We start from the raw sequence: 18,917 nt of genomic DNA, 5'->3' as shown, positions 1-18,917 counted from the left end.
TGGAATTTTCTTAAATTAGCCAGGGAATCACCCAAGAAATTAGCACCCATAAAACAGGACAATCATCAGATATTCAAGAGGACCAACATCTGCTTCCACTTAAGCACATTTCTGACTTCAACAGCTCACCCTACCCATCTGTGTTGAGTCATATATGAATATCTATCATTCACAATCTCAGTCCTGCAGTTGCATTGCTGCTTTATCCAGTGCATATGTGTTAAATTAACAGCACTCAACAAAATGGTATTTGACCACATTTACGTTGTTTTGATACTCACTCTATTCATCCTCTTTCTTTTTGCCTTTTCTCTTCGGCATTCTGCACACACACACACACACATGCATTTCATCCTTATTGATGTGTGATAGTCTAGACTCCAGACAGTAGGGGTCTATAGGGTCTATGGAAGCAACGATTAAAGCTATAGGTTGTTGGAATTCCAGCTTAGTAGTAAGTACAGGGTTTTAAATATAGCAAAGCAAGAAGCTATATTTTTGGCGGGCAAGAGGTGTTTGTTGGTGGATTATAAGGATTGACTGAAGGAGCAGTAACAAAGATTATAACAGTACATTTGATTCTGCAGTACTACAGATCTGAGAAACTAGGTGGTGTTAGGGGCAGCAACGTTAGAGCTTGCAGGGATCAAACATGAATTGTGATGGAAGGCAGTTAGGCTCAATGCAGTAGTAGGACAAGGTCTACGATGACAAGAAACCTGATCTGACATGAAAATAGACCCTGAGAGGTAGTTGTTTCCCTTCCGCTAATGGCTGAAAATAGCACAATGAAGAGGGAATAGCTTCCTGTGTTGTTAGGTCTGCAGGCTATGAGGGTCTAGCATAGTTCTGCTGCAGATTAGTTCATATAAGTGATAGAATAACCACGCCACAGAAAATAAAGAACAGCAGAAAGATTGGAGTAGAAAGAGGAAGTGTGCTACCGGATTGCTCTGGGACCTAGGAACCACACCTGGGATTTGAAGGTCTTACACCTTCATTGTGGAATCATAATAAGAGTAAAGAAAGCCAAAGATTCCCTTCTTTCATTCACCATGTGCATAAAATCCGATAACATAAAACCTAAAGAATCCCTTTTCATAACAAAACAGAAACCTTAATTCAACTGTTAAAATTTCAAAATTACCCCTAATAAATAGGCCTCATCAAGATAACAATTAAAATATGTGTGCTTCTAATCTCAGCTTTTGATCTTAAAAGACTACCACTAACTAAAAATAATTGGAAATAAACAGAAAAAATAGACAATTGATAACTACAATTAGAGATGAGAAAATCTCATGTCACAACCCTTCAATGCAGCATGACAAATTCTCAATCTTCTTTGCTTTAAAGGCCATCTCTTTGTTACAGGGGTCAGATCAAAATAGTTAACTTTATGCATTTGCTTCTTCAGGTATGAGATCAGGACAGCACTCTTGACTGAATGTAGTAGTTGTGGTAGTTTGATTTGAAAATAATACCACTATAGAATACATAAAAAAAATCTAACATATTTTTTTGCAGAGGCAACAGCTGATGTCATTATTTATTTCTCCTATTAGCTAATGTTTGTTGCCTACAATGTTACAAAAGATTAAGAAGAAAAATAAGAATGATGCGCAAGCAAACTATGCAAACTGCTTCATAAACAAGCAAAAATATTGTACCTGATAGATTGTGTCTAGAGTAGTTCGCCGCATGACAGATTCTCTTAGTGCAATGAGTACCTTCTCTGCAGGCTGAGTATACCCTGCATTAACATTAACTATGTTCTGAAACTTTTCAGCAGAACACCTAGAAATCCAATAGTAAAGATAACACATTATTTCTCATTGCTTGACCTGGTCTAAGATTATTCATCAAAGAATGGGCAATATCTGATTGGAAATTTGCCTGTTTCACCATACATTCCTTGAGATTAGCTATATCATGATGCATTCCATCTGAAGCTTTTGAAGGCAAGGCAAGTTGCTCCATTTGAAGTGGGAGACTGATTGTGGAGAGCTCCTCCACTTGGGGATCCAGAAAAGTCCTCTCCCATTTAATCAGTTCATTTAACAAGGGATCACTCCATTCATGTTTTCTGACTTCACCAACCAATTTTTCTCTTACACACCGCTTGATGGCTTTTTGCGCTTTTAAGTGGACACTGTATATCCCACAAGGAAGCTCCTCCCAGTAACAAAGTCCACATGCTGTAGATACAACATTGGAATCAATCCCAGGTTCAAAGCCATCTGTTGTTGAGGTGGAACCTGCATAAATTGAATGCAGGCAATTTACTGAAAAGTTTCAAACAACAAAAATGATGCAGGTAATCACATATCAGATATATATATATATATATATATATATATATATATATATATATATATATAAGAGTAAATTTCAATACTGACTTCAATAGAGTGACTGTCACCCCCAGGAAAAGAGAGTAAAAAAAAAAAAAGAAATGACAAAAAAATCTGGTAGAACAGAATTTGATAGATTCAGTCGATTTCACGAGAAAGGAAATATAAAAGTTGACAAATTGAAGACAAATGACCAACTTACATATGAATTACCACAATCTATATATAAAACATAGCATGAGGTTATCTAATGTCAGACATGTTGTTGAGCCAAAACAAAATACATTGCTTCCATTCACAATACAAGTAAATCAACAATGAAGAATAATAAGGAGTATATTCAGAGATGTATGAAAACCTCGACTGAAAATTTCTCTACCTGAATCCTTTTTAAAAGGCGAAGCTGGTGATACAGAAGATAGAATAAATTGTGGGTCATCAAATGTTGGCCAGTGAACAAGAAGGCTTCTCCTCCCAAAAGCATCTCGACCGAACCATAAAGTTTCTGACTTTTTCTGAGAAATAGAAATTTGAAAGATGAAAAAAAAAATACCACTTTCAATTAGATTCCAACTAAATTACATAAATAATATCCAAGAAAGAGATCTACCAACATTTACAAATCAATTATACTAACAATCAAAATAGGTTAAAATACCTGCCAATATATCAAAGCCCACGGCCCTCTGATTGTTGAAAGAATGTAAGGAACAGTCTTCTCTCCATTCTGAATGCAAGAACAAGCTTTCCCAAGTTCACCGTCACAGGAACAACAATGTTCCAGTGCATGCAAAAAAGTTTCAGAATCACTGCTATCAACATCAACATGAAGTCCCCCAAATATTTCACCTTTCAAACACAATTCAATAATCAAAACATCTTGAGTTCTTCTTTCAAAACAATTAACAGATGAAGCACGAAACAACGAGGGAACTGATCTAATGATTATCAGCAATGACTAAGATAAATGTAACTGGAGTAGTTGCACGAGATTCATCACAAGAAATTTGTCTTCTCAAACACAGACAACAGTTCAAAGAAACCCTGATAAAGCAAGATAATGCACAAGATGGAGCAACATGCCCCAACAATGATAGCCATCCTGCAGCATCTCTCTCTCTCTCTCTCTGGCTGATACATTCATTTAACCTATTGGTTAAGTTTCAAATAGGCAATACAACTCAACAATGATAAATATCTTCACAAGATATTGTTTTCCAGTTTCAGTGAAAGTACCAACTGATCGAAGAAGAAAACAGATCAGCACAGATCTCAACAGGAAACTAAGAAATAGAAATTTGCATCAAACTGTGATGGATCCAATTGAGAATTTACAACATCTTACACTCTTTATATTTTGTCTAAAGGTGGTGGCTTAAAAGAGTTTCCAACTTTTCCCAGATATGCCACAAGAAGCATGCTTCAAGGCTTAATATAGAGTAAGTGCTTAGCACCAACGAGACATTGGAAAAGGAATCGGGAGGGAAGGTGGACACAGATAATTGTACTGAACACAAAACTAAACCATATAAATGGCAACTCACCATCATTTGATTTACAATCATGTAAAACTAAATTGACAGGAAGGGACTAAAGAAATACCATTAAAAACAAGAATATTTCCAGAAACATCCACCAGCGGCTGAAAAGCAGGACTTATTCCTCTCAGTTGTAATGTCGCACCAAGGAAATTTAGTTCAGCAGTAGATTCTGTTGTTATGCCATCTTTTGTATCGACAGCTCCTGACGTTGAACTGATGCAATACTTCACAGTTTCTTCAAACCACAAACATGAATTTTCTTCCTGATCCTCTTCATCATCTGTAATGTGAAGTTGAATTCAGATATAGACCTTAAAACCAAATTTTGTATGTTTAACAAAACAACAGCACGTGGCAAACAGCTAAACTCAAATAACATTCTGTTTTCATGTTGGAAGGAGATACTACCATCCTTATCAATAGAATCTGTTGATCTTAACTGAAGAAAGACCTTTCTGATACTCAGGTTATCGGGTCCTCGTCTTTGCAGAGAAGCTTTGAGATCACCTACTGAAAGATCTGGATGATACACCTGCACAATCTAAGTTGCTTAGCATCAGTTAAGCTGGCTACAAACCATAGCAATCAATGCATTTAAATATACACTTGAAATTACTAAATCTGACACTCTTATCCATGTGTACTATATGCCCCCTCATCAATTTCACTTTCTACAATCAAATTGTAACTGAACTACACCCACCTTTTTTTCCATACAAAAAAAATGCACGTGCCATCACCAACAAAAGCTTACAAGATCAAGAAGAAGATATTAAGCACCTCCCTGCAGTCTAACCCAGCTCCAAACTTGGACAATAAGCCCAAGGCATCTCAAATTTAGATTCTAAAAACACATATTTTGAGGAACTAAACCTATATAAAAAATTACATTGATTTAAGGCTAAGCTCCTTTAAATAAAACTACTCCCTTGAGGAAAAAAACGAAGCCTTAGTTTTTTGGTAACTAATCAACACATTAACTTCGACAGCTCCAACCAAGACTACTGTTAGCTTGTAGCACAAACACTCGACTATCTAATTGATGGATTTTTATGTCATAGGAACAATTCTAGCACATTAAAGTAGTTTCTCGGAAAGCTGTTTACTTTGTAAACTTAGCCCCAATCTTTTTGCCGACATTGGAGACCTAAAAGTAAGGCCTTTGAAGTTGACCAGAAGGGAATTTAGAATCTACAGCCAACCATTTGGATACGAAAAAAACTCGAAGCCAACAGCAAGCAGATTGAATCATAAATGGAGAAACAAAACTCAAACCGAGAGAGAGATCCGCACCGTTTCGGAATCGGGAGGTGGTGATCCGCGGGATTCTCTGTAGACATCGAACCCAACAATACGAGCTCCCGAGAGAACGAGAGCGATGCCACACATCCTCTCTGATCCCGATCTCCGGCGCCAGAGGACAAGAGGGAGGCGGCGCGAAAAGCTCGAACCCTAGAAAACGATTTGGCTTCCTTTCTACCCGCGCTTTCCTTTTCTTTTCTCCTCTTTTTTTTTTTTTTTGCCCCCTCATACACCTAAAATATATATATTATTTGTACATAATAATCTTATTTTTACAATAGCACCCATTTTATCAGATTTTTATTGACAGTGTTAATAAATAAATATTTCAAGTATAAAATCAAATTAAAATAGTTAAAAATATTTTGTTTTATAATTAAAATGGTTATCCATTAACATGTTAAAAATCTAATAGCGCAGGTGTTGTCATAAAAATAAAATAATTTAAGATACATATATAATATCTTTTTTAAAGAATAAATACGTGATAAGTAACTTAATCTAATCTTTTATATATATATATATATATATATATATATATATATATATATATATATATTAAAATAAAAATTTTTTAATAGAGGAGTTTTCATTTGGCACGTGGAATAGCACCACTCTAGAAAAAATACCGTATATGGTCACTTAAAATTGCATCATCGTCCCGTGCGTGTCCATGCATGAGGCCTCCGTATGGTGCCGCTCGAGGAAAAATGTCGTGTATGGTCGCTTAAAATCGCATCGATCATCCCATGCACGTTCCATGCATCAGGCTTCCATATGCATGCATTAAATCCCACAGTGGATAACATACCATGCTATCCTTATGTCTCACCAATTCTCGATTGTGCACTATCCTCCATGCATATGCCTCAAGATTTGCCTCGGTGTGTGCGGGTGCGGCCACCCATCCATTAAATAGCCATCCAACTAGGGCTGAGCATATGTCGGGTTAGATCGGATTGAGAGAAAAATTTCATCCGATAGAATTCAATCAGGTTGAAAAAAATTTAACCCATTGCTGACCGTTTATCATGCATAAACTGTTTGAAATCAAAATGAATGGTTTGTAGCGAGTTCGGATGGATTGTGTTGGTTTGGACTTCAATGTTGATCTAACATTGATTTTAAATCCAATGTTGGTCACTTAAGCTTATTTACTTTTTGTATATCAATTTAATATAAAAAAGATCTAAACGTTATAAGTTACAAATTTTGAGTTTATTTTTAAATCTGTACAAAATAAAATAGAAAAATAAAAAATTTACTTAACTGAAAACAACGACATCTAAAAGTTTTCACTTTAAAATAAGCTCAAGTTGATGTACTTTCATCAATAATTCAATATTAATATTTTCATAAATCTAAATAGATGATGCAGTAGATTTTAGAATAAAATATTGAAGTCTAAACAAAGCCATCTCAAAATGAAAGTGAGTTTGTGAAATATTATATAGATTGGATTTGGTTTCACATAGTTTAAAAGTATAAGAACCGAATCCGACTATAAATAATCAATTTTTTATAAATTTCAATCTGATTCCATCCGATTTATGTCTTTCAATCGACCGAAACCAATATTTATTGGATCGGATTGGGTAGATTTCTTTGAATTATGATTATTTGATTAGCCCTACATCCAACCTCATCTTTCTCTGACACCCAGGTACTTTTTCTTTCTCTCTCTGTATGTCTAATTTAGTCTCCTCTCTCACACAACGAGTTACTTTTTTGTTCTTTCTCTATTATCTAATTTAATATATTTAATCTAATATAACTAATATATATATATATATATATATATATATATATATATATATATATATATTAAAATGGAGATGTCTACGTTGGTAGAGCCTCCATTTGACACATATAAGGGCCTACCCTCGAACCTGCTATGTTGCTTCAATGGAATCTCTGTGGCCTTCTGTGACATAAAGGACTCGTAGGATGGAGAAGAGATTCTTGACCATGGGCAAAGATCCCAGCGATGGAGCCACCAACGGACTCGAGACTCCTAAGCAACGACGGCGCTAGCCTCGAGGGTGCATGGGAGTTCATATATGATGCGGGTGGCGGCCACCTGGAGCATCACAATCTCCTTTTTTAGGCCAATGTGAAACTCCTCCAGGCCCCAATGATGAGTCTGGAATGGGGTGAGGGTTGAAGTTAGCAGAACTCCTCCAGATCCCCATCATCATCCTCGGGGTTAGAGAGGATTGATTTAAATAAATCAATGGGGATTGAGGGAGGGGTAGGAATCGAAAGAAAGAAAAAAAAAAATGAAAACAGAGGGAAAGGATACCAAAAGTAGTGTTCTACAACGGATAATCGAAATTAGGTAGCTTGAAAATTGATCAATTTAATGATAGTTGGAAAAAGATAAGCTTTATAAGCTTTGTCTGCGGTCATCCAGTAACTTCATAGATCTAGCGGCTGCAACAATTGCGTACATACAAGATTTAGGAGATATTTTTAAAATATATATAGAATAGGTATAATAAAATGGATAATAAAATTAAATATTATTTTTAAAAAATTATATTCCATGTATCGCGTAGGGTTATATGCTAGTTTTTTCAAATAGTGGTTCTCCTTGCCCTCCCACCACAACAACTATCCTTGTTAAGACAAGTGTAATACTATGTATAACTTCGAGATTTGTTTATCACCAATGACCATCTTTTAAAACATGATCTCAAAGCATATTATATATGGAATTCATTCCCTTAAAAATATATAACATCTAGGGTACTTTTCAAATGAATCAAAATTTATGGCATGTAAAAAAGTTAGATGTATGTATCGAACAAACTTATCTACAATGAATATTTTGCAATAACTACTGAACTGGTTGATTGGCTACCACGATATTTACCTACTATACATAATGATAGTTGGTTGGAGCCTTCATTTTGGTAGGGTTTCATTTATCCATGGGGATTGCACATAAAAAGTTAGATTTTTTTTCAAAATTATTTTATCTTTTGCTATTATATTAGCATAAATGACTTGGGCGAATAGGATTGAAAACGGATTGAATATTGATATATCCATATCTATATCTATATATTTTTCAGCAGATATAGAAATTAAATGGATATCAAGATAAGCATCTATATTTGTTTTAAATATATATTGATCCGAAATACTGTATTCAAACTAATGAAACTCTTTTTTCCTATTCCAATGGTTGACGAAACTTTTCACCAAACTGCCTCCTCAACGGATACCGAAATGATATGTTGTAAATTTTTAACGAATAGCAGATCGATGCTACACCCAACTCATTATTTCTCAGTATACATCTTAAGCTCTCCTGTTGTACGTTCCTTCTCCCCACTTGACTCTTGTGAATACTTCCTCCCTTCATTAGTTTAATAAAAGCAATGGTTTTCAATGTCCTTTTTTCCATTAAGAAAAAAAAAAATATCATATTCCACATATGATCGAAAATAACTAAATACATCTCTCTCAAGCATGCATAGTTCAATGGTCCGATCGTTGATAAGAAAGAAAGTTAGAAATGCATCAAATATTGCACTACAGCGTAAGACCTCTCAAATCTCAAGAGCAAGATGTGTTAGAAGTTGATGGTTAAGAACCAATGAACAAATAAAATTTGCTGGGAGCAAAGGGAATAGAAGATATGTCATACAGGGCTTGATAAAGACCAGTGAGGATTATGTGTTTATTTACACAAAGGATGTCATCTATCCCAGCTCACGATGTGTGACCACCTCAGGCAAGATGCCGTGTGTGTCTGAAGAAGAACGTGTACTTAGAGTTGCATAACCAACACTTCCGATTAAGCTCGGTGAATGTTAGATATATTAAGCTTATACTCTCAGTGCTGTCTATCTTCATCAAAATGTTAGATCCTTGGATCTCTGTAACTAGTGCATATAGGTTTGAGAGGGAGAGATAATTAAATCTTATAATACAAATAGATGGACTTAAAAAACAATCAAATGTATAGAATCTCCCAGGGTAAATAGGTGGTCTTATTTATTTATTTATTTGTTATTTTGTATAGACATTTTGTGAAACAAAAATTATAGCAGAAATAGATGCTGTAACTGAGTTAAGGATGCAGTTAGAATAGTTGACATTTCCTTTGACAAATCAATATTGGCAATGGAAATTTGAAGTTAAATATTTGTTTTTTTTTTTTGTAAGAGAAATTAAATATTTGGTTAGTACATAAATAGGAGAATTACGGTGGATGTTTTTCAAGAAAAATGATTATTTATTATTTATTAAAAGGAGTTTTAATCGTCAGTAGAGTGTACAGTGTTTTAAGTAAGAAAGCCCAACAAAGATTTAAGGAGTTTGATCTAAGAGCACAAACATGGTTCTCTATCAGGAGAGCCAACTGGGATTTAAAAAAGACTTGGAACAAAAAATCTCTAGACAAAGGCTGATAAAATTAAAGTTCTTAGAGGATTAAATAAGATGGAAATCAGAGTATTTTGCGATGGGCGGTCCTACATATGTTGGTACAATCGTTTTTCTTATCCTTTCTCTGGCTTTTTTTTTGGGCAAACCTTTTCTCTATCATGTTAACCATGTGAGGGGAGGCATTTGGACATCATGACAATAGCTAGAGTTGGATTATCATTTGAAGTATTGATCTATACTACATACAAAAATGATTTAAAAATTATAAAATATTTTTGATGATTCCATCTATCATTTGTCATACCAAAATTGTCTTCTTGCTATTCTAGTCTTTGATAAAATTATATAGGCACCCGCACTGACAATATTAATTGCATGTGTGAAATGATTAATGTACTCTTAAATTTTCATTCCAACTAAAGTACAATTCTACTCTTCTTCTAATCTAGCTAATAAAGGGATGCCTGAGCAATATTGCAACAAAAACTTAAGTTTTAAGATCTAATTATGTGCAAATAGTGAAAGGGTGTCGCCATAATTTTTCCTTAGTCCAATAACTGCTAGAACAAATGAGGCAATATTTAGGTTTAGGGTTGGCAATTTGTTACTTTTTTTCTTTGTTTTGAAGCTTTATTTGCATAATGTGACCTATAGCTATAAGAAATTCTTTCAAAACAATGACATGACATGTTATTTTGGCTTTAGTTATTTGTCCTATAAATATTTTTTTCCTTTAAGCAAACTTAATTAGCTAATTATCTGATGGAACTTAATTAACTGCTTGTTGGATGAGATTATAAATTTTAAACTAGATTGATGCTATAAAATTCTAAAATAATACGATATGCTTTTATTTCCTTTGATTACAATCTAGCCTAGCAAGTTTTCTTTTACTGCCTTCATATCAAGAATTTCTAATTGAAATATGATTATTATCTCCTAGTTATTCAATTTTTTTTGATAGAAGTGGGAGGGAGTTCCACTCAGATTTACTAATATAAAGATAATGTACAAGAGAATATAGGGTCGGACTTATGATAAGCTTGTTCTAAATGAGTGGACTCTTTGCTGTAAGTCCCATGCAAAGTTAAAAGCCTATGCAAATGTCCGAATGAGAGACATGTTATGGGATAATTTTAACAATAATGAGGGTTAAAAGTGATATAAGACTCGCAAGCGATTGATGACTATTTCTCTTCTAACTATCTTTCTTAGCCTCTTCTGGTCTACCTACTTTCCTTTCATTCTCATTTGAGAGCTTCAAGCACTTTATCCATTCCATCCTTTATTTCGCAATCACAGCAAGAGGATAGTTCAGCTAGCATGGTAAGCAAAAGAGAGTATGTTGCGGCGGGATGGAAAGCCTCAAAAGTAAATATTCTCCTATTCCTTTTTTTCCAAAGAATCCAACAGATCGATGTAACTACTGTATACCAAATTAGCGGACTGATTTTGTTGGAGAGTAGATAATTTTGATCATCACATAGTTGTTGCACAGAGTTATAGTCAAACTAGACTTGGAGGTTGGATGATATTCATTGTCAAATCCCTCTAGAATATTCGCATTAAACCATCAAGTTATCAATTGATTCCTCGAGTCGCACATAGTGGGTAGCTAGGGGGAGCTTGCATGTGCTATTTTTTCAAGTTCTCAACAATAAGAATTTTGTTTTGGATGAGAAGTCAATTGAAAACTTTGATTTTAGTTAAAGAAGGTATAGACCATAACTTTATTACAAAGTGAGAGATCACTCCTCCATGAGAAAGATACGTGTTGGGTATAAAATATTTCCAGCCGAAGTTTGTAAAAGGCCGACCCTTTCAGGACTTTTTCGGCTTCCGATCTTGTGTAGCGTCTTTCTGAACTCCCTCGACCGTCCGAGCTTCCATAATACAATCCGGGCTTCTCCGACAATGAGCTTCTCCATTCATTTACCGGACTGCTCCAAATGCCCTCTGAACTTCGCTATCAGCCGATTTTTCACAGTGATCGACTATTCTCTGAATCCCTTCCAGACTTCTTCCGGCCACGGACGACTCTACTCCGAACTTCTTTCGGACTTCGTCAATGTCCAAGCTTCTCTGACAACGGGATTTCTACAGTAACCAGACTCCATCCAAGTTTCTACGGCGGTCGACCGCCTTCCGGATTCCATCCGAGCTCCTACGAGAATCGGATTTCAACCGAACTCCTACAGCGGATGGATCCCAGACGAATTTTGATAACGAAAGGGCTCCACCAGTCGGATCTCTACTCCGAACTTCTACCGCAAGCAGTCTACTCCAAACTCCTACTGCAGGCAGTCTACTCTGGATCTCTACTGTAAGCGAATTTCATTCGAGCCTCTACTGTAAACAAATTTCTTCCGAACTTCTATTACAGGTAGACTTCAGTTGAGCTTCTTCGTAGCCGGATCCCAGACGAGCTTCTACAACGGGACAGGCTCCACCAGCCAGGTCACTACTCCGAACTTCCATGACAACCGATCTTTGACCGAGTTTCTACAATAAGCGGCCTCCTTTCAGCCTTCTACAAGAATCAGACTCCGTCTGAACTTTCATAGCGGATGGATTTCGGATGAACTTCTACAACAGACGAGCTCCAATAGCTGAATTTCTACAACGACCGACCACCTCCGGTATCTGCCGAACCTCCCCAGCCATCAACCTTCAATAGCGTCAGTCGGACTTCAACAATGCCATCCGGACTTCCACAGGATCTCCCAGACTCCTCCAACGGACGAACCTCTCCAATGCCATCCGAAGTCCACCGCCGGCCGACCCTCTGCCAGATTCCTCATAAAATCAGACTTCTCCAACAGAAAGTCCCCATTCGAGCTTCTACAACAGATGACTCCCGCCTGCAGCATCAGCGCTCTAGGCACCCAACAATAGTAGATCCGTCAGCAACCTCGAAAATATCTGAGCTTCTCCTGGATCAACGAGACAGAGAGCCATTCCGCTCCATCAAACATCCCAGCCGAGCTTCAGCCGACAGATCCGAACTCTCTGGTAAGTCACGACAATGGTCACTACCCTACTCCACTCTCTGTAACGGATTCCGCATGGCTCCACCACTCTCTGACAAGTCACGACAACGGACACCACTCCACTCTCCGTAACAAACTCCACGTGACCCTGAATGGCCCTCTGACATCACTACTCTCCGTAACAAACTCCGCGTGGCCCTGAACGGCCCACTACCAGACGGTTACAGATGTCGCTGTCAATCAGTTATGCCCTCCATCTATAAAAAGGGACCCCCAGATATATTTTTCTCTAAGCTCTAAACTCTATCTCAAAACTCTGCCAAAATCTCATTTGAGCACTCCATTTCTATTGAAGCAGAGTACTGACTTGAGCATCGGAGGATCTTGCCGGAGCATCCCCAACTCTGGTTTAGACTTCCTTTGCAGGTCCCGGCGGCGGCCACGGTCATCTCAATTCCAGCCTCTCCGACATCGGTAAAATTCTGCACCAACAGAATTGACGCTAGAGGAAGGGGCTGCGTATCTTCGCAGTACCCTTATTCTTAAAGGAGTACCCAATGGACTATCTTCGATCATGTTCTTCTCCTTCTCCTGTCAGATCTTCACCTGATGCCTCCCCGAAAGGCATCCACCAGGCGATCCACGACCTCCACAGCCAGATCTCAGCGGGCTCCGTAAGCTCCGGTCTCGTCTCCAGTTTTCCAGGCTCCTCCTCCGGCAACTGCAGTCAGCATGGAGCAGTTTGACTTGCTAGTTCAGCAGGTCAGGGGCCTCACCGAAGCAGTGCAGGCCATGCAGCAGCAGCCGCAGCAGCCGCAGGCATCAGTACGGCTGGAAAGAGCATCACCAGAGTTTCAGAATCCGACGATCGGACGGGCCACTTAGGCAAGTTGCCCCGTCTTCTCTGAAAAGGAAAAGCAGAAGGCGGAGAGCCCACCATCCGATCACGATTCCACCCTCGGAGAGTCCCTACCTCCGTCCCACCAAAAGACCCTCGAGACTCACAGTTGAGAAGACCTCCTGGATTAAAGATTCCGAGAGATGAACTGACGGATCGAAAAGCTCTGCCATGCTCCCACTACTTATGATGAGGACATCTGCACTGACCCTCCTTTCTCTCAAATGATCATGCAGGAGCCAATCCCGTCGAACTTCAAGCTCCCCCAATTCGAGAGCTACAACGGGACCTCGGATCTGGTTGACCACCTGGAGGCCTTCCGAATAATGATGCTGCTTCATGGTGCGCCAGATGCCATTCTGTGCTGAGCTTTCTCGTCTACCTTGAAGGGAGCAGCAAGAAATTGATACTCGGTACTGAAGTCGGGTACTATCTTCTCTTTTGATCAGATGAGCCATCAGTTCATTGCTCATTTCGTCAGCAGCCGGCGTTCCCGGAGAGGTTCGGAGTTCCTCATCAACATCAAGCAAAAGGAGGGAGAATCCATCAGAGCTTACGTCAACCATTTTAACGTCGTCGCGTTAGAGGTTCGAAACTTGGATCAATCGATCGTGATGGCCGCCTTGAAGGGCGGTCTTCAAAAGAACGATCTTCTATTTTCTCTGAAAAGAAAGTATCCCAGGGACTTTGCTGATTTGCTAGCTCGGGCCGAAGGATATGCCCGAGCAGAAGAAGCCTTCAAGATGAAGGACGAGGAGGCCGCGAAGGAGCGGCAGGCGGGAGACTCCAGCAAACCCGCATTTGAAAAAGGGCCGATGAAGCTCGGCCATGTTCTCGAACTCCCTCCAGACACAAGCGTGTCCAGACTCCTTCCTGGACTCGTAGGCAGAGAAGCTCGGACTGCAGAGTTCGGCGGGGCTCTCCCCTCGAAAGATTCCACAGCTACTCCCCTCTCAACGCATCGAAAACCCAAGTGCTGATGGAGGTTAGGGAGCAGCTGCCAAGGCCGAAAAGGATGCGCACACACCCTGAAAAGTGCAACCCTAACAAGTTCTGCCTCTATTATCATGACCACGGCCATGACACGGAGGAGTGCATTCAGCTTCGAGACGAGATCGAGGAGCTCATCAGACGAGGTCGGCTCGACAGATTTATTCGATACTGACATGAAGGTAGAAAAGATCCGTCGAGGGCCCTACCGCAATCGGAGCCGTCAAGGAGGGAGGAGCAGCCTAAAGATCGACCTCCAATTGAGATTATCAACTCCATCTCTGGAGGATCCCGACGGGAAGCAGACCTTCCACGGCTATGGGATTCGAAAAGTATAAATGTATTACCAATAATTTTGCTTTAAATAAAAGTTTCTTTCACATTTGCATATCTTTTCTTTTGGCATGAGCTCATAACGACAGGGAGTTGCTCCTTCCGACGATCGAAACTAAGTGTGTTAGGAACAGGAGGAGGACCTCGTCCTAACACGAGCAAAATCGAAGGTTTGATTATTTAAAGATCGGATGGGGGAGATGGAGGGAGAGGCCCTTACAACGGCCCTTATGTGCCCCCACAGCCATGTTAGGAACAGGAGGAGAACCTCATCCTAACATGATAAAGTCGAAGGCTCGATTATCTAGAGATCGGATGATGGGAGAGGCCCTTGCAACGATCTTTACGTGCCCCCACAGCCCTGTTAGGAACAGAAGGAGAATCTCGTCCTAACATGAGCTGAAATTGACTGCGTAGGGAACAGGAGGAGAACCTCGTCCTGACACAAACGAAGACCTGATCGATTAAGACCGGACGAGGAGGAAAGCCTCCTCAACGGCTCCTCTACACTCCCATGACCCCGTTAAGAGCAGAGGGAAAACCCTCGTCCAAATGTAAAAAAAAAAGGAGGAGATAAAAAGGGAAAGCAATGAACTACACCAGTGATAAGGGAAAAATAAACTACATAAAAGATACAAGGGACCTCATCTCAACGAGGAAGGAGATTCTTATAAAAAATCCTCAGTCTTTAAGAGGGAACTCAACACAGGCCGAGAAAAAATCGACTTCCTCAGGGTAACGAGAAGTTTGGGCCCCCAAGCTCGAGCATCGGGAGGAAGCATCAAACTCAAATGGCCTCGAAAAGACCTACGGTCATGAACAAAAAGGGCAAATCAACACGGCGGCGATCAGGAACCTTCAAACAACGTTGATATCGAACAAGACAAAAGAAGTTCGATAAACGACGACTTAATGCAAGAATGGATAAAGTAATGAAATTTTTTTTTTTCATTTCATTAGTGAAGCGTACATTACAAAGCCTTGAAGATCAAAAAAAAAAAAAAAACAACAAGAAAAGAAAAAGAATACATAGAAGAACGAAAGATAAAAGAAGCTCTAAGGAAGCTCGGCTTCTTCCGACTTCGAACTCTCGGTTCCAATCTTTATTAGGGATTACTTTAAGTTTTCAACTTCTTCTTCTAGTTCCATCTTTCTTAGCAGAATCTCCTGGTACATCTGGTGGAACCGCCGGCTTTCACCCTCCGACTCCCAAAACCTCTTTCTCAGGACCTCGGACTCCGCCTCGGCATCCTTGACCGCCTGTTGCTCATGGGCTAATTGAATCTTCAGCCACTGCAGTTCGGCCTTCTCCCACTCAAGGGCCACAGACAGTTCTTTCATGGTTCCCCTCAAGGAGCGGAGCTCGTCGAAGTCTTGTGTAGAGGTGGGTTGGACTCTCTCAGACGACTGCCTCTGAAGGCGGGCAACTTCATCAGTCGCCATCTTGAGCTTCATTCGGTAGTTCTCTATTTGTCCGCACCAGCCGACTCGGTAGGCGTTGTAGTTCGGCTCAGCATCCTACAGTTGCTTTTGAAGGTCAGAGAACTTTTTTGATCAATCTCGATTGCATTCTGCCTGAGTTGCGAGCCAGGATGAGCTCCCTTCCAACTGGCCGATCCTTTCCCGTGCAGCCGCTAGCTCAACTTCAAGAGAGTTGATTTTGGAAGCCTGAGTCCAAGATCGATCGCTGGCGCATTTTCGGAGTTCCTCAAGCTCCGCCACGAAGTCGGCCTTCCTCCGGGTGTATTCTATGAAACCCTTTTTGTGGAGGTCCCGAAAGTGAGTAGCCTCCGCTGTGACTTCCGAATAGCTCTTCCTCAGTCGGTGAAGTTCGTCATCCAGCTTCTTGAATTTTTTCATCAAGCGACGAACTTCTCTTCTGAGGTCCCGGATCATCGACTTCAGAGGAATCCCCTGTGGTAGGGGAAGAGCTTCGGCAGGGCACTGTCGTTGGAAGATAAGAGCGCCACAACTCAAATTAGTGCAAGAAGATAAAAGAGAAGGAAAAGAATGCAAAAGAAGAAAAAGGAGCTCTCTGTAAAGAAGAATCTGATTTCATTGATTAAATAATTTTTAAGTACAAGAGAACAAAGAAAAGTCGCCACAAAAAAAAATACAAAACTAGAGGTTTTGGACCTCTGAGACAGAAGTGGAGGAGCTCGGCACCTCCGGAAGGTTGGTCGCGACAGTCGCGATGGTCGAGGAGGTCTCGACTGGAGGAAGATCGGCAGCGGCTTCGGAAGGTCCGGCTTCATCGTTGGATGCCTCATCCAGGAAGCCGAGGTCCAGTTTGAAAAACTTTCCAGCCACCTTCTCTTGACAGAGCTCAAAGCCCTTGATGAAGGTGTCTTGGCCGAACTGGACCTGCAGATCCTCCATCTCGGAGGAGGTCTTGAACTCCTCCACCGCTCGGACCCCTACCTCTGAGACTAGGGACGGGATCTGCGCCTTCAGCTCGGAGACCTGCGCCTTCAGTTCAAAGACCTCGGCCTCTGCCTTCTTCTTTTCTCCTCCAAGGTGGCCCTCAGATCGGACGAGATTTGTCCCTCCTTCTGCAGCACCTCCTAGAGACTTGTGACCTCTGCGATCTTCTCCTCGAGGCAGGCGGCCTCAGCCAGGCGATCTTCCTCCGCCCGGGCTGCCTCCCTCTTGACGATCTTCATCGCCTCGACGTTGGCGATGAGCTGGTGTCTAATCTGCAAGAGAGACTGGGGAGTCAATATAAAGGCTAAGGAGTAAACTAAGTAAAGAAGCAAGAAGAAGGAAAAAGTGAATTGACCTACCTCGAGAAAAGATCCCAGAGAGTTCCAGACCCGCAGCTCAAGATCAGCAAGGACGATCCTGTGGACGACCTCGAGCAGAATGCATCCTTCGACCAGTCTCTTTATTAAATCCCTATTGTTGAAGGGATTTTCCCCCAGATCTTCCTCGGGGCCGTCGGCCCCCTCGATGGCAGCCTTGCGGCTGCGGCTCTTGCAGGCCAGGGTCTTCTTTCTCCTCCTCCTTTCGGCCCCCGGTGTCCCCTCGGGATGAGCCTCTAGAGTAAGAACCTCGGTCGGGTCGCTCCGTGAAGAGGCTCGGGGGACTTCGGGCTCGACGTCAGAGGGAGCATCGACGGCAACGGCCACTTGAGCAGGCACGGCCGAGTTCGTCTCTTCTGTCCTGGTTCTCTTCGCTGATCCCGAAATCGCGGTGCCTTTTCTCTTGTAGGTCTTAAGACCCTGGGCTAATCTTCGAGTCACGTCTATGTCCATGTCTGCAATAAAAGAAAATCGACACGGCTTAGAAATAGGATAAGAGAAAGAGAAAGTAAAATATATATATATATATATATATATATAATAATGATAGTACCGACAGGGTCAAGAGGGCTCAGACCGACGTTGAACAAGCGTTGTTCCTTCAGAAGTTCAGAGAGGAGGGGGGCTGGATAGGCCTCGAGCTTATTGGAGGCTTCGAGGTCATTCCTTTCTAAGCTAGAAGCCCGACGGACGGAATCCCTCAGAGAGCCCCAGGGGGGTAATCCCAACTCCAAGATCGGGTATCGGACGTAGAAGAACCTCTCCTTCCAATTGTAGATAGAAGAGGGGGCGCTTTTCAACAACCCTTTTCTACCGAACTCGGGAGAGAAGTATCACCAGTCCTTTGTCGAAGGGTGACGCTTGAAAATATAGAAATTTCTAAACAGGAAAAGGGTTGGCTGGACTTCGGCTAGGCAACAGAGGGAAAGAAACCCTATCAAAAATCTAAAGGAGTTCGGCGCAACAGAAACTAAAGAAATGTTTAAAAAGCGGAAGAGAGCGATGACAAAAGGTAGGAGCGGAAGTCGAAGTCCGGTGCGGAAAGCTTCTTGGTATAAACAGAAGTAGCCAGGGGGAGGAGTGCTGGCCCGGCCAGTCGGCCTGGAAAGCTCCAGCTCGTACTTCGAAGGAACTCCGTACTGAATCCTAATCAGTGAGAGTTCCTCCGGAGTCAGAGAGCTGGGGATGGTGTCTGATACAAAGATCGAACGAGGTTCATCTACGGAACTGAGATTTTGAGGAGCTGGGATGGACGAACTCCTAGAACTGCTAGAGGAGGAAGTGCTGGAGGACATTATGAATCGAGCAAA

At 40.8% G+C, this 18,917-nt stretch overlaps 1 protein-coding gene across 4 annotated transcripts in view; it reads right to left on the bottom strand.

Moving 5' to 3' along the window:
• Positions 1-5,391, bottom strand: part of LOC105046669 (uncharacterized) — a 54,472-nt gene extending 49,081 nt beyond the window's left edge. The window contains exons 1-7 of one of the 4 annotated variants that reach the window (XM_073259813.1): positions 5,189-5,391; positions 4,304-4,436; positions 3,957-4,175; positions 3,013-3,203; positions 2,734-2,869; positions 1,845-2,258; positions 1,671-1,768 (exon numbers count right to left, since the gene is read on the bottom strand). In XM_073259813.1, coding sequence (XP_073115914.1) covers positions 1,671-1,768; positions 1,845-2,258; positions 2,734-2,869; positions 3,013-3,203; positions 3,957-4,175; positions 4,304-4,436; positions 5,189-5,284 — 1,287 coding nt within the window. In that variant the 5' untranslated portion in view covers positions 5,285-5,391. The remainder of the gene's footprint in view (positions 1-1,670; positions 1,769-1,844; positions 2,259-2,733; positions 2,870-3,012; positions 3,204-3,956; positions 4,176-4,303; positions 4,437-5,188) is intronic. The other 3 variants (XM_073259811.1, XM_073259810.1, XM_073259812.1) reach the window with 3 other exon arrangements.
• Between the last annotated feature and the right edge of the window lie 13,526 nt (positions 5,392-18,917).

The sequence above is a fragment of the Elaeis guineensis genome, chromosome 6 (assembly GCF_000442705.2).
Source record: "Elaeis guineensis isolate ETL-2024a chromosome 6, EG11, whole genome shotgun sequence".
NCBI lineage: Eukaryota > Viridiplantae > Streptophyta > Magnoliopsida > Arecales > Arecaceae > Elaeis > Elaeis guineensis.
The sequence above is the reverse complement of the archived record's forward strand: the minus strand, read 5'-3'. Positions and strand labels throughout refer to the sequence as shown.